Source organism: Podarcis bocagei (genome assembly GCF_964188305.1).
Source record: "Podarcis bocagei genome assembly, chromosome: 13".
NCBI lineage: Eukaryota > Metazoa > Chordata > Lepidosauria > Squamata > Lacertidae > Podarcis > Podarcis bocagei.
The window spans coordinates 51,981,044-52,008,934 of record NC_138138.1 but is presented as its reverse complement, the minus strand read 5'-3'; the positions used below and the strand labels follow the sequence as shown (position 1 = coordinate 52,008,934).

The window sequence follows — 27,891 nt, the reverse complement described above, 5'->3', positions numbered from 1 at the left end:
CTAAATCCAGTAAAACGGACTTGCCAGGCAGGGGGGGGGGAGGGAACCTTTTACAGCCCTAGCAGACTTAATTAAACGCCTAGTTAATGAAGGAAGTCCCAATTCTTTTAACGGAGGTAAATAAATGAATAAATTAATAAATGCCGCTTTAATTGAGTCAGTTAATACCACTGGCTTACGTCCTCTAAAAGAGCTGGCAGACCAAATGAGTAAATCAACACAGCGAATTCAACACAGGATAGAGTTAACTTGCTATATCTCTGGATAAAGTTACGTTGAGGGCTGCGGACAGAAAGGAATAATCCCAGGTGTTTCCCCTACTAAGATGGCGGCCGCTAGGCAAGCCACGTGGTATTCAAAATGGCCGCTAACCAAGCCACGTGGTATTCAAAATGGCGTCGGGGCCGATGGTCGCCTAGCAACGGTAGCGCCAATAGAAAACCAGCACACAGCTTCCTACGCGCTGCAGCCTATTGTAAAATGGCGGCCGTCGGCTGGCCACGTGGGCAATTTAAATGGCCGAGGGCTCGTTACCCAGCAACAGTCAATAGTGCGGTTCAGAAACAATAGGCAAAAGGGGAGCAGGGAGAGTGACGCCAAGGAACCCCCACAGACCCCAACTGCAAGCGCTTGCGAGGCTGGCGCGAAAAGAAGCGCTCCCTCCCTTGCCAATTAAATCGCAACAGTGGCTGTGCCTGCCCTTCACCACACACTCAGCCGCTGCAGTAAAGGCGCCCTTCCCCCCTAACAAGACACAACAAATCAAAATAGAGACACGCGATCAAGTGAAGCAGCAGCGAAGCGAGCCAGTGCCCTGAATAATAACGTTTAGGCGAATCGGGGCACACTGAAGAGAATCCCCGCCAAGCAAGCAACCGGGACAGCTGGGAAATAACCACAGCAACAGGCAAAGGATCCCGCTCCTAAGGCCAGCGGACAAACCCCTCGCAAGATTCCACCGCCACTTAAGCGATACGACCTGATCCGGAGAGATGGATGGAACTGCACGAGGGAGGCTGCTCTAGACGTAATCAGCTGGCCGGCGGCTGCTGGAGCCCCGCAGCTACGGGGTGACTGAAGCGGAGACTGTAATCCACCAGGCGAACGGAGGTGTAGCTGCAGCACGTGGGCTGCTGACGCGACGATTGATCCTTCCTCCAACTGCAGGAGACCTACGAACATAAGCCCCCCCAGAAACTCCCCGATAGTGATTTCAGCTCAAAGGAAAGCAGCGCCAAGGCTAGCGGCTGCTGAGACGGCTCTCCGGTTGGTAAGCGAAGGAGCGCTGTACGCTAAGCCGAAAAGGTGAAAAGGACTCCCCGCTAGTGATTTCAGCTCAAAAAGGAAAGCCGCGGCAGCCACTCCGCCAAGGCTAATGGCTGCTGCGATGGCTCTCCTGTAGGTGGACGAAGGAGCACTCCGAAGCGCTTCTGCCAATGTAGCTCCACGAGGTAGCAAGAGGACCGGTGGATCTCCGACGCGATCAGCTGGTACGCGATCAGCTGGAAAACGTGAAACGTGGGGCTAGCCGGAGAAGAGAGGGCGAGCCCCCTCCGCTACGGCCCTAAATAGGGCAAGCCACGCCCCCTCCAGCCAGCCGATTGGCTGGCCGGGAGGCGTGGCCGGATGGGATTCCCCTGCTCTCGCGGGGGCTGAGACCAGCCCCCGCTCACGTGGGGAAGGGCGTGATGCCCGCAACCCCACCTCCTGGGGCAGGCCCGGAAGTGGCTTTAGCTGACACCCCTGCAGGGTTGGACTAGATGGGGAGCCCTTCGAACCCCACAGTTCTCTGAGTCTATGAAATGAGGTTGGAGGGTTTGGCATGGATGTGGCCTCTGTCAGAGGAGATGGCACTGGGCTGGTCAAATAGTGAGTCGTGATGTAAGATAGTTCCTACTTGGGGACTTCCCTGGCTTTTTTCTGGCCCACATAGGACCGGTCTGAATAGTTAGCCTTGGTGAAGACTTGACGTTTTCGTCCCCCAAAAAGTTTTTGAGTTTCTGCTGAAATGAGGCTGCATTTTATTGTTGTATTTTAATCTTGTTTTTAAGTTGTATTTCAATCAGTTGTTTTAGATTTGGTGTTAGCCGCCCTGAGCCTGGTCTTGGCGGGGAGGGCGGGGTATAAATAAAATTTATTATTATTATTATTATTATTATTATTATTATTATTATTATTACTATTACTATTATTATTATTACTATTATTATTCCTCAACCCCGTGCTCAGTTCCCAGGGGGGCAGAGAAGGGGTCGCCAATGGGAGGGGGGCCTCCACTGGCTACGGCCATGGACTACCCCTCTATTCTGCGTTGGTCAGGCCCCCACCTGGAAAACTGTGTCTGATTCTGGGCGCCACAGTTTTAACAAGGATATTGACAAGCTGGAACGTGTGCAGAGGAAAGCGACCGAGACGATCGAGGGTCTGGGGGTCCGGTTGAGGCAGTTGGGGATGTTTAGCCTGGAAAAGAGGAGATATGATAGTCATCTTCTCAGGGGCTGTCACATGAAAGATGGAGCAAACTTGGGGTTTTTTTTCCTGCTCTTGAGGGTAGGACTCGAACCCATGGCTTCAAGTGACAAGAAAGGAGATTACGACTCAACATCAGGAAGAAATTTCTGGCAGTTAAGAGCTGTTTGACAGTGGAACGGACTTCCTCGGGAGGTGGTGAATTCTCCTTCCTTGGAGGTTTTTAAGCGGAATCTGTTATGGATGCTTTAGCTGAGATCCCTGCATTGCAGGGGATGGAATAGATGACTCTAGGGGTCTCTTCCAGCTCTGTGATTCCCTCGGCCATTGCTTGGAGGTAATGTGAGTTGCTGGTCCCATCACCTCCTGGCAAATAGAAGGGGAAGAAATGGAGGCAGTGAGAGATTTTACTTTCTTGGGCTCCGTGATCACTGCAGATGGTGACAGCAGACATGAAATTAAAAGACGCCTGCTTCTTGGGAGAAAAGCAATGACAAACCTAGACAGCATCTTAAGAAGCAGAGACATCACCTTGCCAACAAAGGTCCGTATAGTGAAAGCTATGGTTTTCCCAGTAGTGATGTATGGAAGTGACAGCTGGACCATAAAGAAGGCTGATGGATGCTTTTGAATTCTGGTGCTGGAGGAGACTCTTGAGAGTCCCATGGACTGCAAGAAGATTAAACCTCTCCATTCTGAAGGAAATCAGCCCTGAGTGCTCACTGGAAGGACAGATCCTGAAGCTGAGGCTCCAAGACTTGGGCCACCTCATGAGAAGAGAAGACTCCCTGGAAAAGACCCTGATGTTGGGAAAGATGGAGGGCACAAGGAGAAGGGGACGATGGAGGACGAGATGGTGGGACAGTGTTCTCGAGGCTACGAACATGAGTCTGACCAAACTGCGGGAGGCAGTGGAAGACAGGAGGGCCTGGCCTGCGCTGGTCCAGGGGGTCACGAAGAGTCGGACAAGACTAAAGGACTAAACAACAACAATGTGAGTTGCAGGCTGGCAAGACCTGAAAGGCATTGCATTGTCTGCCTCTGGATTGGAGAGATGGTTGGCTTTTGGATCAGTGGGGGAGCTTGTACTTTGCATGCCGACTGTCCCAGATTCAATCCTAGGCATTTCCAGGTAGGCCTTGCTTGAAACCCCAGCGTGGTCCTAGAACAATAGGATCCAAATTGCAGCAGTCTGATTGGTCCTAGAACAATAGGATTCAGAATGCAGCAGTCTGATTGGTCCGAGAACAATGCAGCAGTATGATTGGTTGGCAGGAACCACCCAATCATGCTCCAGATATAAGTGAATCCACAACCTGATTGGCTTACAGTAGAATTCCAGAATTAACCAATCATGTGCAGCCCATTGTGTAAATAATGTATATAAAGCAGATACTTTGAGGGGACTTCCATTCTTTCCTCCTCACCACTATGAGCTGAATAAAGAGCATGAAATCACTTTGCGACTCTGAGTATATTTAAATTACTCTGTCCCTTCCTTTGATGGTGAAACACGGAGCGGCCCTGTTTTGCAGGTAGATCTGAGATTTAGTTTATGGTGTCACCGCTGCAGCCTGGAAGGCAGGAAGAGGGAGTCAATGAAAGGGACCTCTGAGCAAACGCAGAGTTCTCTCACTGCTGGAGAGACTTCTCACCCCAAAGACCCCGGAGGGTCCCAGTTACTGGTAGAATAGATTGAGCTGAGCTGATGATATTTGACGGCTTCATTTGCTCCTAGGAATTTGTGTTGGCAATGGAGGGTGATCAGCAGATCAGAAGGCGGTGTGCTCTTTTTGAAGAAATCAAGCATTGGGCAGGATGCGTTTAATAAGATAATTGAGGGCATTGGTCCCAGGGACCATCAACATCAAAGGGAAACCACAAAACTGCCCGATGCTGCAAGGACAATTGATGGGAATGGCTGCTCCTGCCCAAACGGCCCAATTTGGTGCCCACATAATTATTTGGCTGGAGGAAACGAGACCCAGCAGAATCCTTTATTCTCTGCCTGGCTAATCACACAGATCCTTACCAACCCTTATTTGAGGCTGCTTCCGGACAGCCCATTTCCTTGACCGTTCAATCTGATTTGCTTGCAGGGAGAGGAGATGATGTTTGCCATTTATGGAAGCATCCTTCCACCCCGATTCGTTTGTGGGGAGGTTTGAGGTTTGAAGGCGTCAGTGTCACACTTTCTGCCTCGTTTTCCTTATTACGAAAAAAGCACCCCATTTAGCAGGGGAGCAGGTTCGTTGCGCCAGCGGCAGTGCGCGATGGAGCCCCAAAATAGTGACAGTCTGGGAGCACCCTTTGTCTGGCAATTGAGTAGTCCTCCATGCACGCTTCAAACTTGGTTTCTGGCCATAAAAGCAGGAGTATTTTAGGATGTATTTTAATTGATTGCCTGATTTTATGTTAATGTGTTCTACATTTGATGTTAGCCGCTCTGAGCCCGGTTTTAGGTTGGAAGGGCGGGGTATAACTAAATATTATTATTATTATTATTGGTTCATTCATACATTAAGCTGTGTTGGGAGTGGATTGAGAATCCATGTTGTTGTGAACATCCCTTGTCTGAATGAAAGTCTGGGAAGATGCGTTGGCGTCGGGAAGGAGGTAGTTCATAATTAGGAAATGATAATGACTTGCGCAAGCCCAATGTTCCCAGTATGTGCTTGGATCCGTCCTGCAAACTGCTGAGAATCTAGAGGCACTCCAGAGCTGCTTTTCATCCAGCTGTTTTGCACATCTGGAATTAAAGGGAGCTTCCAAGCTGTTGGAGGGGGGGTCCCCAAATTCCAGAGCCTCTCATTCAAGAGGCCTAAAATGGGACCACAGCAGCCACTGATGGTATCAGAAACCTGCCAGGCGTTCTCCAACTCAGATCTCCTTGGCGGTGTTGCTGGCAAACGGGTTGCCCCACCCCGATCCCTGGCAGGCTTCGTGCGTCAAGAGGATGTGGCCTGCTGGACTGAAAGGTCCATCCGTCGTCGTGCCTTTCGTAGTGTGTCCACCACATCCCTCCAGGAAGGCCTGCTAGGAGCAAGGGGATGTGTGCAGGCACTGGCTCTCTCCTGCTCTGGGCCCAAGCAGGTAGACTGCAGCTCTCCATGGAGTCTCCACAGCAGGATTAATGATAGCAGCCATCTTTCATCATGCTTGAAAGCAGGGGAGGTTAGATAATGATAATGATAATGATGATGATAATGATATGGTGGTACCTCTGGTTAAGAACTTAATTCGTTCCAGAGGTCCGTTCTTAACCTGAAACTGTGCTTAACCTGAGGTACCACTTTAGCTAATGGTGTCTCCCGCTGCCACCGCGCGATTTCTGTTCTCATCCTGAAGCAAAGTTCTTAACCCGAGGTACTATTTCTGGGTTAGCGGAGTCTGAAACCTGAAGCGTCTGTAACCCGAGGTACCACTGTAATGATAATTTATTATTTACATCCCATCCATCTGGCTGGGTTTCCACAGACTCTCTGTGTGGCTTCCAAAAAAAGATTGTTGTTGTTTAGTCGTTTAGTCGTGTCCGACTCTTCGTGACCCCATGGACCAGAGCACGCCAGGCCCTCCTGTCTTCCACTGCCTCCCGCAATTTGGTCAAACTCATGTTGGTAGCTTCGAGAACACTGTCCAACCATCTCGTCCTCTGTCATCCCCTTCTCCTTGTGCCCTCACTCTTAAAAAGATTAAAAACACGATAAAACATCAATTGTTAAAAACTTCCCTAAACAGGGCTGCCTTCAGATGTCTTCTAAAACTCAGATAGTTGCTTATTTCCTAGACATCTAATGGGAGGGCGTTCCAGAGGGCGGGTGCCACCACTGAGAAGGCCCTCTGCCTGGTTCCCTGTAACCTCACTTCTCGCAGGAAGGGAACCGCCAGAAGGCCCTCGGTTCTGGACCTCTGGCTGAACGATGGGGGTGGAGACGCTCCTCCAGGTATACTGGGCCTTTGAGGCTGTTTAGGGCTTTCAAGGTCAGCAGCAACACTTTGAATTGTGCTCGGAAATGTACAGTGGTACCTGTTATATACGCTGCAGGTTACAGACTCCGCTAACCCAGAAATATTAGCTCGGGTTAATAACTTTACTTCAGGATGAGAACAGAAATCACACGGTGGCAGCGGGAGGCCCCACTAGCTAAAGTGGTGCTTCAGGTTAAGAACAGTTTCAGGTTAAGAACGGACCTCCGGAACGAATTAAGTACTTAACCTGAGGTACCACTGTACTGGGAGCCAATGTAGGTCTTTCAGGACTGGTGGTATATGGTCTCGGCACCCACTCCCAGTCACCAGTCTAGCAGCCACATTCTGGATTAGTTGTAATTTCCGGGTCCCCTTCAAAGGCAGCCCCATGTAGAGCTCATTGCAGTAGTCCAAGCAGGAGATAACCAGAGCGTCTGCCTCACCCTCCCTGGTTAAGGCTATTCTGCTAAAGGGATCCATGAGGAATTGCTTCCGTCCGACGCCCAGATGGGGGCTAGGGCCAAAGAACTCCTCCAGGGGGGAGACCCCTTAGGGATAGACCTATTGGATGTAATCTCGTAGATGAGAAAGATCTTCTTGGAAAGATCCTCTTGCCAAGTCTTCTGGCGAGCACATTAAAAGAAAGATGTTAATTATACTTTGAGTCTTTTCCTGTCCTGGAATGCCCTATCGGTCGGGTTTCATAGGCCTTCATCACAACTCTTGCCCTCTTGATGTTGTGCAACTCCCATCAATGCCAGCCGGCACCAGTTTGCGGAAGGCTCTCCTCCAGAACGGGGGCACCATTTTGTGCACCCCTGTCCTCCTCTGTTGTTCCCCGCCGGCTGCCCCCTGGAAACCTTTAAAACGAATGTGTTTCCACCTACGGTTTAGCCGCAGGCGGAAATCCACCAGGTGCAGCATCTTCTAACAGTCCCAGGAGAAGAAACCCCACCAGTTGGATTTCTGCCCGCCGCACGGCTGCTTAAAGGCACAAGGCTTGCGCCACAGGGTGGGAAAGAGAGTCGTGGCGCACCCACAGCCAGGGAGGAGAAGGGGAGACGCAGGTGACACAGCGATGGGACCTCTCGCCAGCTGCAAGCTCTCTAGGTGTAGGAGGGAGGAGAAAGGAGTCGATATGGAGGTGCCGCGCCCCACTTAAGAACAGGTTTGGCTTTTTCCTGCCCCAGCCTGCTTGCTGGAGGCTGGGAGAGAACATGAAGAGGTTTGGGACACAACCTGTTCCCGATTTCCCTCCAAAGGATGCGAGGAGCCACCTCGGCCCAGCTGCTGGGTGTGGGTCTACTCTGAGCAGGGAGTGAGCGCACTTATCTCTCTGATCTGGTTCTTTTGCACAAGAGCTGAAGCAAGCTTTGTCGGCATACGCGCCGCAGTTCAACAGGTGCTGTGCGCTCTTCTCCTCACCGCCAGAGCCCACCAACCAAATATTATTTTCGGATTGCGTGTGTTTTCCTCCGGGAAGCTCAAAGTGCGACGCCTGGTTCTCTCCCTCCCCACACAACAACCCCGCAAGGTGGGCTCATAGCTGTCAACTTTTCCCTTTCCTTTCAAGGAATCCTATTTGGAATAAGGGGAATTCCCTTAAAAAAAGGGAAATGTTGACAGCTATGGGTAGGCTAGTGGAGAGACGGGCAGGGACTGGGCCCAAGGTAACACCTAGTGGGCTTTGTGGCCGAGTGGGGATTCGAACTCAGGTCCTCCAGGCCGTGGTCTAACACTCTCTAACCCAGTGGTGTCCAAACTTTTTTCAGAGAGGGCCAGATTTGATGAAGTGAAGGGCCGTGAGGGCCGTCCAAAGTTGTTAACCTTTTTGAGGGTTTTTTTAGGATTTTACCCACAGGGGCCGGATTAAACTGACCGGCGGGCTGGATTAGGCCTCCGAAGCAGACTTTGGACATGCCTGCTCTAACCACTACACCTCCCGGGCACTCGTGACTGTACTATATATCAAACTCAGTTAGAAAAACCCCTCTGATACAAATACTTCTATCATTTTTCTCCTGCTGCTCCTATCTTGAATCCTGCCCGCAGTTTTGTTTGTTTGCAGTGCTTTTCCCCAAAGCCCCCCATTCTTCTGTTAAAAGCTCGTTTTGATCTCTTAATAATGCTACCGACTTTGCCATTTCCGCATAGCCCATTGGCTCTCAGTCCCCAAGCTTTTTGTTCGTTGCTCTGCCCCTTTTCGCCTCTGGCCCTTCCCACCACCAGTTTGTGGCCCCCGGAAGGTCTTGCTCAGAAAGAAATGTGGCCCTCAGGACCCTGGGGGGGCGGGAGGAACCCTCACGAGAGTGGCCAACTTTCTCGGCACACCTTGCTCCTGTGCCTCTCGCGAGCAACTCTGATCCGATTTTTCTGGCGGCCAAATATTTGTGAAAGGCAGAGGAGCAGCCTCGCTGGCCTCTGGGAGGGTCATTTGGCAATGTCCTCTGTTTACACCGCAGCTGTGTTCTTTTTTGGTTATCTGTTCCCGCTTCTGCGGTCGGCTGAAATACATCTTTCTGAGGCGGTTGATGGGTCAATACCTCTTGAAACACAGGCCACCAAGGCTGCAGAGGTGGAGCACATTTTGTTTACGCTTTTCAGGCTACCTGAGGTGAAAACAGCCACCTCCTTGGCTGCTTCCAGGCCTTGCTTGATAAAGCCAGCAGTTCCTGAAATCCTAATATCAACAAACAAAGGAAATCGAGCGAGAAAAGCAGCCAGGCCTTGTGTTTTTTTGTGGAGAAATGGTCTGTGACCCAGCCAAAAATAAAGAAGACTCTGAGTTCTGGCTGTGTGCGGAGAGATGTATGTTTCTCATGCCCTTGAGGTTCAGGGTACTTCTGAGCATGAACAGAGCAGAAAATTTCTGCATTCAGATAGGTGCGCGGTTGCCACCTTTCCCTCCTGGGCAGAGCTCTCGCGCTCTAAAGAATTGGGTGGCAGGCAGAAATCTGTCCGTGGAAGCTTCGAAACAGGCTGCACCTGTTGGATTTCTGCCCAAAGCAAGTTATTCAAAGATCAACTGCTGTGCCTTAGAAATCCTGCTTTCAAAGTAATAAAATAAATTGCCTGGGTTGCTTACCGACGAGACGGCACTTGCAATAAGTTGCACTTTGGCAAGAAGTATTAGCAAAGGCAGCGTGTGGCAAGAAATTATTTTATAGCTGGCCATACGGGCTGCTTGTTAATAGAATCTGGCAAGGAGACCGGCAGCCCAGCGGTGCGTACGAAAGGGCATTGCACAAAAAAGGGGTGTCTTGGGCCGAGTTGCACATTGGACGTATATTGGGAGAAATTCGCACTGAGGACTCAGAACTCGCAAGCTGAATTTGAGATGAGAGAAGCGAGAGGCTGGCGTTTGGCCCCTCCCTCTCTGTGGGGCGGCAGCCCTGCCAGGCTCAGCGGGGCGTCTGCCAAACCCAGGGCGAGGCACATTCCTGTAGGTAAGGCAAGCGGGTCCTGGGTTTGAAACCTGAGAAGGCAGCTCAGCGGAGGAGGGCAGCTGCCAGGGCTGAAAGGCAATGATCTGGACAGTTTGCGGCGGGACATCCTGGCTTGCTAGTGGGGCAGGGCAGCACTGCTCTGAGGTTTCTGCCCTCCGCACTGGAGGTCAAGTTTCTCCCTTGAAATCGAACCAGTGCCTGAGTTTGCTTCTTTCCTCCTCCCTCCTCCCTCCCTTTTCCTTTAGTGTCGTATCTTTACATTGCAAACCTGAGGTGCAAGAACTGTAAGCCCGTCTTCCTGGAGCCTTTTAGGGGGCAGGGGGTAGCTTGCTGAAGAGCTACAATTAAAAACAACAACCAGTAAAATTATTATTTTATTATTATTAATTGAATTTATATACCGCCCTATACCCGGAGGTCTCAGGGAAGAACGTGCTTGTTCAATCCTGGCTTTTCCTCCACCCTCAGAGATTCTGGGAATGGCGGGTGGCAGGGCCTTCTCTGTGGTGGCCCCTGAGCTGTGGAACTCCCTCCCACCCAGGGCATCCGGTGCCCTCTTTACACATATTTGGGAATCATTTTTATTTGAGTTTACAAATACAAAATTATAACAATCCAAATGCATATCCATATATAGAGATTTCTCTTAATCTCCAGATTCCCCACCCCTTCCGTGGGACTTATTATCAACATTTACAACTGCAAATTATTCCATAATCTATATTTGATATCAATCCATGTTATCTTTGTTGCATTACAAGTGAGATTAGAATCCTGCTAATGTTTCCATCTGCTTGCAGTCGTCTCCTAAATAACTTACAAATTTTCCCCATTCTTTTTTAAAGTTTTTTTTTTCTTTTGGTTCCTGAGTTTTCCAGTCAGATTTGCCATTTTGGCATAGTCCATCAGTTTAGTTTGCCATTCCTCTCTGGTAGAGACTCTTTTGTCTTTCCATCTCTAGGCTAGTAACACTCGAGCAGCTGCTGTCCCATAAATAAAAAGTCCTTTCTGATCTTTTGGTATGTTGCTACCTATAATTCCTAATAAGAAAGCTTCTGGTTTTAAAACAAAGGTTATTTTAAACATTTTTTTTATTTCATTATATATCCTTTCCCAGAAAGCTTTTCTTACCTTACACGTCCACCACATATGATAAAAGGTACCCCTTATGCATCTTTTTTCGGAAGCTGAACATGCTCCGTTTTGAGTGTTACACTTCCGATTTGAGTGCCACGCTTCCGTTTTGGGTGTTAGGCTGAGGTCTGTCTGTTTTTGCTATTTATTTTGCCTATTTGTGGCTTTTTTGTTTTGTTCTTGTGACTGTGTGCAACCCAGTTCAGCTACTGATGCATTGGTTGTGTGACGGCAGCACATTGTTTATTGCTTTCATTTTTATGGATCAACGGTCTCATTACATAGTGAAATTCATGTGAAATTGCTGTTTTAGGGGTTGTTTTAAAAGTCTGGAACGGATTAATCCGTTTTGCATTATTTTCTGTGGGAAAGCGCGCCTTGGTTTTGGAACACTTTGGTTTTGGAACGGACTTCCGGAACGGATTAAGTTTGAGAACCAAGGTACCACTGTAGTTGGCGGACACAGGAAGCAGGAGGTGGGTCGCTCGGCCAAACGGTCTTGCCTTTGTTTCCCCCCTGCTAATCTCTCTCTCTTTCTCTCCCCCCGCAGGTCCATCACCACAGACCTCAAAGGGGACGTACATTCTGGTTCCAGTGGGCAAGGCCATGGACGGAGGGCTCTGGTCAGCAGAGGTGACCGACACAGGCACAAACACCATATCCCTGCGGGTCAACACCTCGCCCAACGCCGTGATCGGAAAGTACCAGTTTGGGGTCAAGACGCGGACCAAGGCTGGCGAGTACCAGATGCCCTTTGACCCCCGCTACGATATTTACATCCTCTTCAATCCCTGGTGCAAACGTAAGTTGGCCAGCTTTCTTTTTTCTCTCTCCCGCTTTATGTGCATGTGTCAGTAGAGAACGAGGCTCCTAATCTTAGGGTTGTGGGTTCGAGACGCATGTTGAGCCAAAGATTCCCATATCGCAGGGGGTTGAGCTGGATGACCCCTCGGGGTCTCTTCCAGCTCTGATTCAATGAAGCTGCAGCGGTTTCTAATAGCCAGTAATTGGAAGTGTGTGCTGTCTCTGACAGGGGAGGCAGAAAATAGCCATTGGGGTCAGCGGCATCAATTTATTAGAAGAATTTCATTTATGAATAGATAGAGTGAGGAAAAGAAAGAAAGAAAAGAGTGAGAGAGAATGGGGGGGGGAGAAAAAAATACTGTTACATTACCATATATTAATATAAGGTAAACGTAAAGGGACCCCTGACCATTAGGTCCAGTCGCGACCGTCTCTGGGGTTGCGGCGCTCATCTTGCTTTACTGGCCGAGGGAGCCGGCGTACAGCTTCCGGGTCATGTGGCCAGCATGACTAAGCCGCTTCTGGCGAACCAGAGCGGCGCACAGAAACACCGTTTACCTTCCCGCCGGAGCGGTACCTCTTTATCTACTTGCACTTTGACATGCTTTCGAACTGCTAGGTTGGCAGGAGCAGGGACCGAGCAATGGGAGCTCACCCCGTCGCGGGGATTTGAACCACCGACCTTCTGATCAGCAAGCCCAAGAGGCTCAGTGCTTTAACCCACAGCGCCACCTGCGTCCCAATATATTAATATACAGATGTGTATATTATTGCCTTACTGTCCCAACACACATATGAGCTAATATATGCTGTGTAAACTCATTCCGAATATCAGTGTCTTTATCTGCGCAGATAAACATATTCAAAGTCAACAAAAGAAGTTTACTTACAGTTCACAGTTGGATTCCTGAAGGCACTTAGTTACCAATATGTGCATGCAGATCTACCCCATATGGGGGAATAATCCCAGTGCTTCTGCTATGTGAGAGCTAGCAGAGCAGTCCTAGCTAGAAGCTTGTCAAACGCAGAAAGAAGAACAGTGGTACCTCAGATTAAGTACTTAATTCGTTCCGGAGGTCCGTTTTTAACCTGAAACTGTTCTTAACCTGAAGCACCACTTTAGCTAATGGGGCCTCCTGCTGCTGCCGCCGTGCCGCCAGAGCCCGATTTCTGTTCTTATCCTGAAGCAAAGTTCTTAACCTGAGGTACTATTTCTGGGTTTGCGGAGTCTGTAACCTGAAGCGTATGTAACCTGAGGTACCACTGTAAAAAAAAAAAGAGGGAGGTGTGCTGAGTGACTCGTTCTTTGGTTACCTGGACAGGTTAGGCCACGCCCACCTTCTATCACCTGCAAAGGGATGGATGCTCCAGCCAGAAGGAACAGGAAGTTTCGACTGGCTGGAGCAAACATCCCCTCGCATGTCTTCTCTATCATTTCAAGGAATGTTGTACTTGACTGACTCCCATGGATTACATCCCACATTTCAGGCCAGAGTCTTTCCCCAATTTTACGGGAGGGTCTCGTTTTTCCTAGCCTCCTCGCTGCTGGAAGGGTCTGGCCAGCAAAAGCTTGCCCGGATGCCAAGAACCATGGGGAAACGGTCTTATCTCTGTCCCACACACACACCCTGCACGAAAAATGGGAATGATCTGTGGGTGGGAGGGGTGGAGAAAGGAAACCTTTTATCTCCAATGGAATATGTAGAATTAAGCACCAAAGAAAATAAATCTCTTGGCTCCGCATTGTAGACTTATACAAAGGCCAGCTGAGCAGAACATTCAGGGAGTGTCAGGATAAGGGATGAAAAATAACAAAAGGCACTCTGCGCATGCTCCTGGGACGCGTTCCAGAATATCAGGCGCTCTTCAGGGGCGGTCAGCTCCCTTTCCCTCAAAAGGGAAGAGTCGGGGAGGTTAAGTTGAGCTCATGAGAAGCAGAACTCCATTGCACTCGGAGGCAGAGCTGAAAAAATGCTGAAAAAATGATTGCAAAACACACCCACCCACCAAAAAAAAGAGTGACATATGTCATATAAAAGCATAAAAGCAATATAACTTAAAAAACATCAACAAGACCTGCTCGGATGCTACTAGCCCAGAGACAGAAAGAAGAGTCGCTACCAAAGAGGAATGGCAAACTAAACTGATGGATTACACCGAAATGGCAAAGCTGATCGGAAGGACAAAGCTTTAAGAAAGAATGGGAAAGATTCATAATTTATTTAGGGGATCGCTAAGCAGATGAAAACATTACCAGGATTTTAATCGCACTTATAACGTAATAAATACGATGGACAATATGGATAGATATAAACAGTGCTTTTTTCTGGGGGGGACACAGGGGTACGTATACCCCTAAACATTTTGTGAACTTTTGTACTTTTGTCCATTTACTGTATTTATTTTTCCCAATTTGAAGTATAAAATGGTGATTTTCTGGAGTCAAAATGAGAGTACCCCCTCAACATGTTTTTAAATAAAAAAAGCACTGGATATAAAATATAGATTATGATATACAGTTGAAAACGTTGACATTAGGACGCCTGGAGGGGGGTGGGGGGGGAGTCGTGAGATTCAGAGAAATCTCTATCTATGGAAATGTATTTGGTTTTGTTACAAATTTGTATTTGAAAAATCGGATAGAAAAGATAATTTTAAAAATCAACAAGAAAACACAATTAAGATGATAGGGAGTCAAAATATCCTCCTCCCGTTGGTGATTTTTCCACTCACGTTTGGTGGTCTCTGTCCTCCTTTAAAAGACCTGTAATTTTGAAGCTCCTGAATTTGCCCTAAACTTCCCCTCTTCCATTTTTCCCCATTCAGAGGATCCTGTTTACCTGGACAAGACCGGTTGGCTGGACGAGTATGTGCTGAACGAATCGGGGAGGATCTACTATGGGACCGAAACCCAGATTGGGGAACGCACGTGGAATTACGCCCAGGTAGGAGCCTAGGACTTGCCGATCAGAAGGTTGGTGGTTCGAATCCCTGCGACGGAGTGAGCTCCCGTTGCTCGGTCCCTGCTCCTGCCAACCTAGCAGTTCGAAAACACGTCAAAGTGCAAGTAGATAAATAGGTACCACTCCAGCGGGAAGGTAAACGGCGTTTCCGTGCGCTGCTCTGGTTCGCCAGAAGCGGCTTAGTCCTGCTGGCCACATGACCCGGAAGCTGTACGCCGGCTCCCTCGGCCAATAAAGCGAGATGAGCGCCGCAACCCCAGAGTCGGCCACGACTGGACCTAACAGTCAGGTGTCCCTTTACCTTTAAGCAAATCAGAACAAACGCTCAATAAAGGCCAGATAAAATCTAACCCCCATGTTAGCTCTGGGCAAGCAAATCAGGACGATGGCCTATTATAGGCCTTCTGGAGGAGAACCAAAGGTCTCTCTGACGTCTTTGGAAAATAACAGAGCAGCACTGAAGCGCCCTGTGTGGTTATTCTGGTTATCTGCCAGTAGGAGGCACTGTTGCTTGCATCGTGGTGCTTTGCAGTTTTGCTTCTGCGGGAGCTCTTGACGGTGCCTTTAGGTACCCAGAGTAGTTTGGTGTGTGCATATGAGAGATCTTTGATGGTGCCCCCTTCTCCTCTCCCCCCGCAGTTTGACCAAGGTATCTTAGATGCCTGCCTCTACGTCCTGGACCGGCGTGGGATGCCGCACGCGAGTCGTGGAGACCCCATCATGGTTTCGCGGGTCGTCTCTGCCATGGTGAGCCCTCGGGACGGTTTCGGCTTCTTGCCTGACAAAACTTGCTTACGCGTTTCCTTTTTTAAAAAAAAAAATGGCTTCTGACTTTCTATCTTCAAATGGTACCCATCTATTCAGAAAGCTTGTAGCACCTGCCTTTCTGCATGGAGAAAGTCCGTTTGTTTATTGCATTCATATCATACCTTCATCTCCATGGAGCTACAGCATGGGTAGGCAAACTAAGGCCCGGGGGCTGGATCCGGCCCAATCGCCTTCTCAATCCGGCTTGCAGACGGTCTGGGAATCTGCATGTTTTTACATGAGTAGTATGTGTCCTTTTATTTAAAATGCATCTCTGGGTTATTTGTGGGGCATAGGAATTCGTTCATTTTTCCCCAAAAAATATAGTCCATCCCCCACAAGGTCTGAGGGACAGTGGATCAGCCCCGTTGAAAAAGTTTGCCGACCCCTGAACTAGAGGGTAGTTCTCCACATCTCGTCATTTTATTCCTACAACAATCCTGCGAGGGAGGTTACCCTGAGAGGCAGGAACAAGTTCACCCTGCGAGCTTCATGGTTGGGTGGGGATTCGAACCCTGGTCTCTCAGGTCCAAGTCTAACCACTATGCCACCGCAGGCTCCCTGGTAGATCTCCTTTTTGGGATCCCTAATATGCGTCCTGCCTTTGGCCAGTATACCTGAAGGAGCGTCTCCACCCCCATCGTTCAGCCCAGACATTGAGGTCCACCTCCGAGTGTCTTCTGGCAATTCCCTCATTGCGAGAAGTAAGGTTACAGGGAACCAGGCAGAGGGCCTTCTCAGTGGTGGCACCCGCCCTGTGGTACGACCTCCTATCAGATGTCAAGGAAATAAGCAACTATTGGACTTTTAGGGAAAGTTTCAGTTCAGGGAAGTTTTTAATGTTTGATTCTACAGTGGTACCCAGTTTATGAACTATTCCATTTACGGACTCCGCAAAACCGGAAGTAGTGTCCCGGTTTGCAAACTTTACCTCGGTCTAAGAACGGAAGCTGAACGGTGGAAGGGCACCGACGGCGGGAGGCCTCATTAGGGAAAACGTGCCTCAGTTTAAGAATGGTTTCAGTTTAAGAACGGACTTCTGGAATGGATTAAGTTCGTAAACTGAGGTATCACTGCACAATTATAAAAGGGGGGAAAGGAAGACATCTGAAGGCAGCCCTGGACAGGGAAGTTTCTAATGTTTGATGTTTTATCGTGTTTTTAATATTTTGTTGGGAGACTCCCAGAGTGTCTGGGGATACCCAGCCAGATGGGCGGGGTATAAGTAATAAATTATTGTTGTTGTTGTTATTTATACCCCGCTCATCTGGCTGAGCTTCCACAGCCACTCTAGGCGGCTTCCAACAAAATATTAAAATACAGTAATGATTCAAATATCAAAAGCTTCCCTAAACAGGGCTGCCTTCAGATGTCTTGTAAAAGTCTGGTAGTTGTTGTTCTCTTTGACATCTGACGGGAGGGCGTTCCACAGGGCGGGTGCCAACACCAAGAAGGCCCTCTGCCTGGTTCCCTGTGACCTCACTTCTCACAGGGAGGGAACCGCCAGAAGGCCCTTGGAGCTGGACCTCAGTGTCTGGGCTGAACGATGGGAGTGGAGACGCTCCTTCAGGTCTACTGGACCGAGTATATCTAGTAATAGTATTCCTATTGCCTACACACTTCGGATCCATATTTCTGCGGCACCACCATGTGGATTAAGCACCGGTGAACTTCTTAATCTTAGCACACCTCTCTCATTGTAGAAATGAACCATTAGAAGTGCCGCCATAAAACTAGCGTACTACTTGCAAAGCTAAGCTGGAACCTGTACGGGGAACCGTGAGCTAAGATTCCCGCATTGCAGAGGGTTGGACTAGAGAACCCACGGGTCCCTTCCGACCTGACAATTCTATGATTCTACTAAAGGCGAAGCAACGAAACCTTGTGACCCTCCGTGGCTGACACGGCACTTGCTAACCGTACTGATTCTCCCCACCTCTCTCTCTTTCTCTCTCTCTCTCTCTCTCTCAGGTGAACTCGCTGGACGACAACGGCGTGCTGGTCGGGAACTGGACAGGCGATTACTCACGCGGCACCAACCCTTCGGCCTGGGTGGGCAGCCGGGATATTTTGCTGAAGTACCACAAGACGGGCTACCCGGTTCTCTACGGGCAGTGCTGGGTGTTTGCCGGAGTCGTGACCACAGGTAGCTACCGTCCGTGGGGAGACGGGACGAGAGTGGACTCTGGGGAAGGGAGGGGAAGGGCATGGACAGAAGGAGGGCCTTGAAGGATCGGGTCCATGTGGTCCAGCGCCCTGGTCCTCAAAGGGGCTGACCAGAGACTTATCTCTCCCCATTCCTCCTCCTCCTTGTCCCTCCAGTCCTCCGGTGTCTGGGCATTCCAACACGGACCGTCACCAACTACAACTCGGCGCACGATACGGACGTCAGCCTCACCATGGACATATACTTTGACGAGAACATGAAGCCGCTGGAGAACCTCAATGCCGACTCTGTTTGGTAAGTACGGAGACCCTGCCGCCTCCATCTTGGGTTCCTGCGTTCAGGAGGAAGGGCGAACCCAGGACGGCCGCCACCCAAGTACCCTGCTTTTTTAAAGAGAAACTTTTTATTTACTGTAGTTTTCTGTGTATAAGACTAGGTTTTTTTCTTTAAAAACTATGCTAAAAAGTGGTGTTCCGTCTTATACATGGAGAGTGCATAGGGCGGGCATTTGATTGGTTACTGCCGCGGCTGTCAGCGGCTATTGGGCGTGTCATTGGCTGCTGCGTCAAGGGCTGGTGTTGATTGGCGATTTTCAGCACTCCACCCTTAAAAAAAAGTTCAACAGCCCTGTGCAATTCCCCCCCCCCCATAAAAAGCTCAACAACTCTTGGCAATCCTCATCCCAAAAAGCTCAACAACTCAGCCATCTCCCCCCATTTTCTTAAATTTGAGTCCCTCAAAATAGGGGGCGTCTTATACATGGGTGTGTCTTATACATGGAAAAGTACGGTACACTTTTCAAGTTTACGCATTTCATTAGTTTTACAATCAAACATTTTCCCACTTTCTGTGGTTCTTTAAACTTATTTTACAATATCTTCTGCATATCCAAATTCATTTAATTTGTTCATTTAATTATCAACTTTAAATATATACTCTTATATAATAACTGCAGGTTATTACAATAACCCTGCCAATGTTTCTTATCTGTTTGCAATTTATCTATAAACGTTCAATAAACCATTTCCATTCTTTTACTGAAAAAAAAGTTTCTTATCTTGATTTCTTCTTCATCTTTGCCATTTCTGCATATTCCATAAGTTTTTGTCTCCATTCTTCCTTTGCTGGGACTTCTGCTTCTTTCTACTTCCAAGTACCCCATTTTAATTCTTTTTCACCCCCTGTCTGGATGCAGGAATTTCCACGTCTGGAACGACTGCTGGATGAAACGGCCCGATTTGCCTTCAGGGTTTGATGGGTGGCAGGTTGTAGATGCGACACCCCAGGAATCCAGCAGCGGTGAGTCAAGGAGAAGTTTCTGCACATAAAGACTCTGATGTCCAAAACACCTGGAGGACACCTGGCCAGCTTACAACTTTTGGGGTCGCAAACTAGGTGGAGTGGACCTTGAGCCACTATAACAGCTTGGGAGTGGCTGGGCTGATCTCCTTACTGCACTGACACACTAGCACTGCAGGTGGCTGGAGGCCGGTACTGCAGCCATCCGACCAGCAGGGGTCAGGTGACTTTGTGTTTTTTTAAAAAATAATTTTTATTAAGTTTCATATTACCAAATTAAACACATCAAACCAATTAATCCAAATTATAACAATACATATCATGTAATCCAATTGTTTTCCAAATTATAAATTTTTGTGGGGGGTACCCATGCTTCTTGATCGGCAGGAGTCCAATCCTCGAATATTTGTGCTGCTTTCATCTTAAGAATGATATTTCCAGTCCCCTCTTCTCAATCCTTGTCGTTACTCATTTTCCTTTTCATTCACCTCCGAGTTGCTCCGCAAGTGGGTTAAAAAAAACAGTCTTATTTGTAGTTCTGTGTGGGCTTTGTACTGCTCTCTCGTAAATCACTCTCGTCCAATAGTCCAGGTATGTCCACTCGAGCAAGCAATCGCCGTTTTGTCGTTCCGATGAAATACAGTCTAAAAGCTCGCTCTTTAACTTTCCCGACCTGTTGCATCGTAAATTAGTCTTTTTCCAGGAGGGCTGCCCCTTCCAGATCGCAATCTCCTCGAAAATAATAAATCTTCGGCTCGCCCTCCCCAAGACCAAACCTCCTTCAACACAGGTCTCGTATCACATCTCCATTCTAACTGCGTCACAAAGAGAGCCCTTCTTTCCAAATCCTTCACAAAGTAAAACCTTTAAGTTCATATTATTCCCACACAATTCAATTTTAGTCCCATTTGCAATTCGTTGCTGTGATGGATCTTCTAAGAGGGAGGGTTATTAGTTAATCACATAGAGCAAAAAAATAAAAAGTCGTTCCCCCCCCCTTTCAGTTCTGTTGCATTCCATTCCACATACCATGTCTGTAGTACTTTGATGTAATCTTCCGTCTCAGTCTTCTTCACTTCAGTGGTAAAATTGTTAGCAGATAAAAACCTCCTGCCTCTCTTGAAGCATGTGCGTTCTCTTTCACCAATTTTTTTCCTTTTAAGTAACGCAACTAGTTTCACACCTGGAAGCAGCTTCGGAGGAGTTCCGAGACCCGCCGACAGTTGTGTGATCCAGTGCCTCACCCCCTCCTTCTTCCGAACTCGGGGGTGATTTATGGCAACAGCGGGTGAAAACTGCATCTCTCCCCCCTGGAAAATTGAAGGGAGACTGATTTACTCCCCATAATCAGCCTCTAATTACCTCGTGCGGCCTGGATAGATGTTAATATCCGCCATCTTCCAAGGCGCCCCTAGCGCCTCCCCCCCGCCGGGGTCAGGTGACTTTGTGAGGCAATCAGACTCTGCTTGGCCCCATAAAAGGTGCTTGAATCACTGAGGGAAACTCCTGAGTTTGAGTACTGAGGAAGAATCACCTGGTAGGGAGAACAATTTGCTTCGTGGTTTCATTTTTAAGCAACACCTGCCACTGTATGGACGCCAGTTCAAATCGTGCCTCATGGAGTTCCGCAGATTAACGCTGGAAGCCGTTGTCTGTTCTGGAAAGGGGATGGGGAGTCTGACACGGAGCTCCATCTCACCTCTCCCTTGCTTTCTTCAACAGGCATTTTCTGCTGTGGTCCCTGCTCTGTAGAGGCCATCAAGAACGGGCTGGTCTACATGAAATACGATGCCTCCTTCTGCTTTGCTGAGGTACTTGTTTCTGAATGATTTCGCATGTGCGAATGCTACTGAGAGATCCCCTGGTCATGTCACCGCATCTCTGATTCAGGCTTGGAACCTTCAGTACCAGGGAGAGCTCCCCAGGAATGCAGACGTCAATTCTATCACCAATAATAATAATAATAATAATAATAATAATAATTTATTTGTACCCTGCCCATTTGGCTGGGTTTCCCCAGCCACTCTGGGCAGCTTCCAACAAAATATTAAAATACAGTAATGCATCAACATTAAAAGCTTCCCTAAACAGGGCTGCCTTCACATGTCTTCTAAAAGTCAGATACTTGTTTATTTCTTTGACATCTGATGGGAGGGCGTTCCACAGGGCGGGCGCCACTACCGAGAAGGCCCTCTGCCTGGTTCATTAAGCGAGGTTCAGTTTTTGAGCAAGTTTAGCTCAGGTGGTGGAGCATGAGGCTGTGACCCTCAGGGTCAGGGGTTCGAGCCCCATGTTCAGCGACAGATTCCTCCATTGCGGGGGGTTGGACAAGATGACCCTCGTGGTCCCTTCCAACCCTACAATTATGTGAAATGACAAGGGGCAGAGAGATGCCCCTCTTCCCCCAAGCAGAACCATGGGCAAACAGTTGTTGGTTTTTACGTTGGCGGGCCTGCTGATGGGTCTCTCTGACCCACTTTTTCTCTCTCTCTGCAGGTGAACAGCGACAAGGTGTATTGGCAGCGCCAGTCTGACGGCAGCTTCAAGATCGTCTATGTGGAGGAGAAGGCAATCGGTCACTTAATCAGTACCAAGGCAGTGGGCTCCAATCAGCGCCACGATGTCACCGACATTTACAAACATCCTGAAGGTAATGTGCTGTGTGGACAAGGGGGCAGATAGCTGGGATTCCTGAGGCAGGACACACACAAATAATTAAGAATAAGAATAATACAGTGGTACCTCAGGTTAAGTACTTAATTCGTTCCGGAGGTCCGTTCTTAACCTGAAACTGTTCTTAACCTGAAGCACCACTAATGGGGCCTCCTGCTGCTGCCGCACCACCGGAGCACAATTTCTGTTCTCATCCTGAAGCAAAGTTCTTAACCCAAGGTACTATTTCTGGGTTAGTGGAGTCTGTAACCTGAAGCGTATGTAACCCAAGGTACCACTGTAATAATAATAATACAGTGGTACCTCAGGTTAAGCACTTAATTCGTTCCGGAGGTCCGTACTTAACTTGAAACTGTTCTTAACCTGAAGCACCACTTTAGCGAATGGGGCCTCCTGCTGCTGCCGCGCTGCCGGAGCACGATTTCTGTTCTCATCCTGAAGCAAAGTTCTTAACCCGAGATACTATTTCTGGGTTAGTGGAGTCTGTAACCTGAAGCGTATGTAACCTGAAGCGTATGTAACCCAAGGTACCACTGTAATAATAATAATAATTTATTTATACTCTGCCAATCTGCCTGGGGTTTCCCCAGCCACTCTGGGCGGCTCCCAACAGAATATTAAAAACACGATAAAACATCAAACATCAAAAACTTCCTTGAACAGGGCTGCCCAGATGTCTAATAAAAGTCAAATAGTTCTTTATTTCCTTGACATCTGATGGGAATAAAATCAAGATATGAAACCACAAACTACCTAATAAAAATAAAAACAAGAACTCAATAGCGACCCCCTTCACACAAAAAACACCACATTTTAAAAGGGCATAGGATGTAAATCAGATCAACCAAAGGCCTGGCTAGAAAGGAACGTTTTTGCTATAAAATATGCAGGGATTTGTGTTTTGCAAAATGAAGCGTGGAAAGAGAAAAAGGGAAGCCGTTGGTATTTTAAGGTTGCTAATGAATACAGTGGTACCTCGGGTTAAGTACTAAATTCGTTCCGGAGGTCCGTTCTTAACCTGAAACTGTTCTTAACCTGAAGCACCACTTTAGCTAATGGGGCCTCCTGCTGCCGCCGCACCACCGCCGCACCATTTCTGTTCTCATCCTGAAGCAAAGTTCTTAACCCGAGGTACTATTTCTGGGTTAGCGGAGTCTGTAACCTGAAGTGTCTGTAACCCAAGGTACCACTGTATTCAAAAATGGAAAACGGAAAATGAAATTAAAATTGGGGGGGGGGGATAAATTAAAAGCACCATTCCAGGCAGTTTGGAATGAAACCGTCTTCATCTGGGATCTTCACCTGGCTGCAGCAGCAGCAGCAGCGTCTAAGCATCTCTCTCCATCTTTCTCCCTCTTTTCCTCTCCCAGGCTCTGAAGCGGAGCGCAAAGCGGTCGAAACGGCAGCCAAGCACGGCACCAAGGCCCACATCTACACCAACAAGGAGTGGGGCGACGACATCTCCGTGACGGTGGACACCCAGGAGGCCTACACGGGCCAAGACATCTCCCTGAGGGTCATCCTGAAGAACCGCAGCTCCATGCCCCGCAGCGTCTCCCTCAACCTCTTCGTGGCCGTCATGTATTACACCGGCGTAACGGGCAGCAACTTCAAGCAGGAGAAGAGGGAGGTCCAGGTGCCGGCCAGCGGAAGTACGACACCTTATTTGTTTGGTTGTTGTTTTTTTCAAATTCGTATACAGTGGTGCCCCGCAAGACGAATGCCTCGCAAGACGGAAAACTCGCTAGACGAAAGAGTTTTCCGTTTTGGAGGTGCTTCGCAAAACGAATCTCCTATGGGCTTGCTTCGCAAGGCGAGTTCCTGCGGGTTTTTTTCCCTTTCCCCCCCTTTTTCTAAGCCGCTAAGCCGCTTATCAGCTGATCTGATCAGCAGATAAGCCGCTAAAAGCCGCTAAAAGCGCTGATCCGCTAATCCGTCAATGGGCTTGCTTCTCAAGACGAAAAAACCGCTAGACGAAGAGAATCACAGAACGGATTCTTTTCGTCTTGCGAGGCACCACTGTACCACCTTCTTCCAAGGATCTCAGAGTGGTGGGCAGGCTGCTCCTCCTTTTCACCCTCACGACAAGCCTGCGAGGTAGGCCAGGCTAAGAGGTTGGCCCAAGGGTCACCAAGGGAACTTCAATATTATTATTATTATTATTATTATTATTATTATTATTATTATTATTATTATTATTATTATTATTTACTGAATTTATATGCCGCCCTTATACCCGGAGGTCTCATGGCGCTTCACAGAAAAGAGGACAATATATAAAATCAAAATAAGAGCAATAATCCAGTAAGGTAAAGGTAAAGGGACCCCTGACCATTAGGTCCAGTCATGGCCGACTCTGGGGTTGCGGCGCTCATCTGGCTTTACTGGCCGAGGGAGCCGGCGTACAGCTGGTCATGTGGCCAGCATGACTAAGCCGCTTCTGGCGAACCAGAGCAGCGCACGGAAACGCCATTTACCTTCCCGCCGGAGCGGTACCTATTTATCTACTTGCACTTTGACGTGCTTTTGAACTGCTAGGTTGGCAGGAGCAGGGACCGAGCAACGGGAGCTCACCCCGTCGCGGGATTCGAACCGCCGACCTTCTGATCGGCAAGTCCTAGGCTCTGTGGTTTAACCCACAGCGCCACCCGCGATAAGCCAGTAACACCCCCTCAAAAAGAGCCACATTTTAAAAGGGTATAGGTTGATGTCCATCAGGTCAACCAAAGGCCCGGTCAAAAAGGAACGCTTTTGCCTGGCACCTAAAGGTGTATAATAAGGCACCAGGCAAACTTCCCTGGGAGGGGCATTCCACAGACGGGGAGCCAACACAGAAAAGGCCCTGTTCTCATGTTGCCACCCTCCAGACCTCTCGAGGAGGAGGCACATGAAGGAGGGCCTCGGAAGATGATCTCAGGGTCTGGGCAGGTTCATATGGAAAGAGGCGGTCCTTGAGGTATTGTGGTCCTGGGCTTCATGGCTGAATGGGGATTCGAACCCAGCTCTGTCCCAGGTCCTGGTCCAAAACTCTTAACTGCTATGCCACACTGGCTCTTGGTCACCTTAGGCCATGTATCTGCTTGGGCCCCCTGCATAACGTCAAACAACCCCATTGTGAGGGGCCTCCCCGTGGCAGGGGAATAGTCAATGGACATGGCAAAACGGGTAGAGGTGGGACACTCTGCTCCCCGGGTGGAGCTGGGGGGGGGCGTGGAGGAAATCCACGGCGCATGGTGCGTTCTCTGTAAGTCAGTGGTTCTTGAAGGAGAGGACGGCAAGTGTAGCAGGAAGAATCGAGGACAACAAAAGAAACATTTAAACATTTCAATGTAGTGCAGTAGTTTCGAAATAAGTTTTATGCTTTGCAGAATACACATATTCTATGCTAAAAGCACTACTCTGAGTTATAATCATCATCATCATCATTTGTTATTTATACCCCTCCCATCTGGCTGGGTTTCCCCAGCCACTCTGGGCGGCTTCCAACAAAGATTAAAAATACATTAAAATGTCAAACATTAAAAACTTCCCTAAACAGGGCTGCCTTCAGATGTCTTCTAAAAGCCAGATAGTTGCTTATTTCCTTGACATCTGGTGGGAGGGCATTCCACAGGGCGGGTGCCACCACCGAGAAGGCCCTCTGCCTGGTTCCCTGCAACCTCGCTTCTTGCAGGGAGGGAACTGCCAGATGGCCCTCGGCGCTGGACCTCAGTGTCAGGGCTGAACGATGGGGGTGGAGACGCTCCTTCGAGTATACTGAGCCATTTAGGGCTTTCAAGGAGAGCAGCAACTCTTTGAATTGAGCTCGGAAACGTACTGGGGACCAATGTAGGTCTTTCAGGACCGGTGTTATGTGGTCCCAGCAGCCACTCCCATTCACCAGCCTGGCTGTCACCTGCTGGGTTAGTTGCAGTTTCCGGGTCACCTTCAAAGGTAGCTCCATGTAGAGCGCATTGCAGTAGTCCAAGTAGGAGATAACCAGAGCATGCACCACTCTGGTGAGACAGTCTGCGGGCAGAAAGGGTCTCATCCTGCGTACCAGATGGAGCTGGTAGACAGCTGCCCTGGATACAGAATTGACCTGTGCGTCCATGGACAGCTGTGGGTCCAAAATGACTCTCAGGCTGCGCACCTGGTCCATCAGGGGCACAGTTACCCCATTCAGGACCAGGAAGTCCCCCACATCTGCCCGCCCCCTGTCCTCCAAAAAACAGTACTTCTGTCTTGTCAGGATTCAACCTCAATCTGTTAGCCGCCATCCACCCTCCAACCGCCTCCAGACACTCAGGGTTACAGCAGAGCAGGTTTCAGCGATCTTTGGAACTTGACTCTTCCACAGACTGTGGCAATCGACTGAGTGTTTAAGGGATAAAGTAAATAATTACTAAAGTGGTCCTTCTCTCGGGGAACCTGGCCCTGAGCTGCGTAGAACCACAGGTTGTGCCGTAGAGCTTGTCGTGATTTTCGGTCCCAGTTTGCGTAACCCTTCCCCTGCCTTTCCCTTCCAGGCCAGGCTGTTCCCATGGTGGTCTCCTACGCGGAGTACAAGCCCCACCTGGTTGACCAGGGAGCCATGAAGCTGAGCATCTCGGGGAAAGTGGCCGAAACCGGCCAGGTGATCGCGAAGGAGCACACCTTCCGTTTGCGGACGCCGGACCTCACTCTGACGGTATGGCACAGGGGCTGTGGTTTAGAGTCAGGGGTGGGGGAACTCTTTGGGGTGGGGGGGCTTGAGGGCCACTTTCTCTTCTGGGCAGCCTTTGGAGGGCCAGTTGCCATGGTGGGCGTGGCCAGAGACCAAAGTGGGTGGAGCCGTGGATGTAAACATTGCCTTTGTGTGTAATTACCTCGCTGTCCTCCGTGTAGACAAGCCAAAGGGAATTTGAGGGGTTTGAGGACAGATTTGAGTCGTGGAGCTTAACTAGCAAGCAGGAGTGTCCAGAAGAGGGTTTTGAGAGCCAGATAAAGAAGCATGGGGGGCCACAGAGATGAGGTCCCATACCCAGGGGACTATGCCTAGAAAACCAGGTGTTTGTACTGGGGGTCCGGGGCCACAGGAATGCCAGCGGATCCCAGGCAGTTTTCAACACCCCAGTTGACTCGAATGGATCGTTAACGAGCATTTTAGTCCTGTTAAAAAAACAAAACAGGAACTGCAAAGAATATACAAATTTTTTTTGGGGGGGGATGATTATAAAAAGGGGAGATAAAGATGAAAATACAATGGTACCTCAGTTTACGAACAGCCCTGTTTACGAACTATTCGGTTTACGAACTCCGCAAAACCAGAAGTAGTGTTCCGGTTTGAGAACTTTACCTTGGTCTACAAACGGAATCCAAACAGTGGAAGGGCACCGGCGGTGGGAGGCCTCATTAGGGAAAGCTCGCCTCGGTTTAAGAAAAGGTTTCAGTTTAAGAACGGACCTCTGGAATTCAGTCCGTAAACCGAGGTACCCCTTATAAAAGGGGAAACCAATGAAATTTATAAAATGTTAGTAGAAAGGGAAGATCAAGAAGGCAAATTCAAAGAGAAAAGGAGACAATGGGGCAGATGGGTGGTCAAAGCTGTGGGGGGTGGAATGGAAGAATCATACATTGAAAATGTTGTCTATAAGAATAAAAGAAAATATGCTATATGGTCATTTATGGACCACATAGGTATCTCAAGCCATTTGCCCATGTTGCCATGCAACCAGTCCATGCAGAATGTAGGCACCCTATATATAGAAAGGAGCAAACCAGTGATATTTTAGGGAGCAGGCTAGCAGGCCTTACATCATAGGAGCCTGCACAACACAAAACACTGTTGCTGTATGTAGGTTTTATTTGTTTTTTATCTTATATTTTGGAAATGTACATCCAGTTGTTGTTTTTTTAATTTTTGGGGGGGCCCCCAAGAGAGTGGGGCCCTAAACGATAGCTTGTTTAGCTTATACGTAAATCTGGAACTACTCACCCTTGACAATGCTTTCTCTGTTCTCTCCTTTCTCTCGCTCCGACAACAGTTGCTGGGCCCAGCTATCGTTGGACAAGAAACCCAAGTCCAGATTGTCTTCAAGAACCCCCTTCCGGTGACGCTGACCGGGGCCATCTTCCATATGGAGGGCTCGGGGCTCTCCACCCCAAATACAATGACAGTGGGGTGAGTAAACCTACCTTT

General features: G+C 48.8%; 1 protein-coding gene across 1 annotated transcript in view; it reads left to right on the top strand.

The window, feature by feature from the left end:
• The window catches only part of TGM1 (transglutaminase 1), a 66,450-nt gene that overhangs the window by 35,861 nt on the left and 2,698 nt on the right, over positions 1–27,891 (top strand). The window contains exons 4-14 of the mRNA XM_081167803.1: positions 11,569–11,820; positions 14,649–14,767; positions 15,425–15,532; positions 17,564–17,738; positions 17,915–18,053; positions 18,955–19,058; positions 20,781–20,869; positions 21,555–21,708; positions 23,102–23,383; positions 26,240–26,400; positions 27,737–27,873. Of these exons, the coding sequence (XP_081023929.1) occupies positions 11,569–11,820; positions 14,649–14,767; positions 15,425–15,532; positions 17,564–17,738; positions 17,915–18,053; positions 18,955–19,058; positions 20,781–20,869; positions 21,555–21,708; positions 23,102–23,383; positions 26,240–26,400; positions 27,737–27,873 (1,720 nt within the window). The remainder of the gene's footprint in view (positions 1–11,568; positions 11,821–14,648; positions 14,768–15,424; positions 15,533–17,563; positions 17,739–17,914; positions 18,054–18,954; positions 19,059–20,780; positions 20,870–21,554; positions 21,709–23,101; positions 23,384–26,239; positions 26,401–27,736; positions 27,874–27,891) is intronic.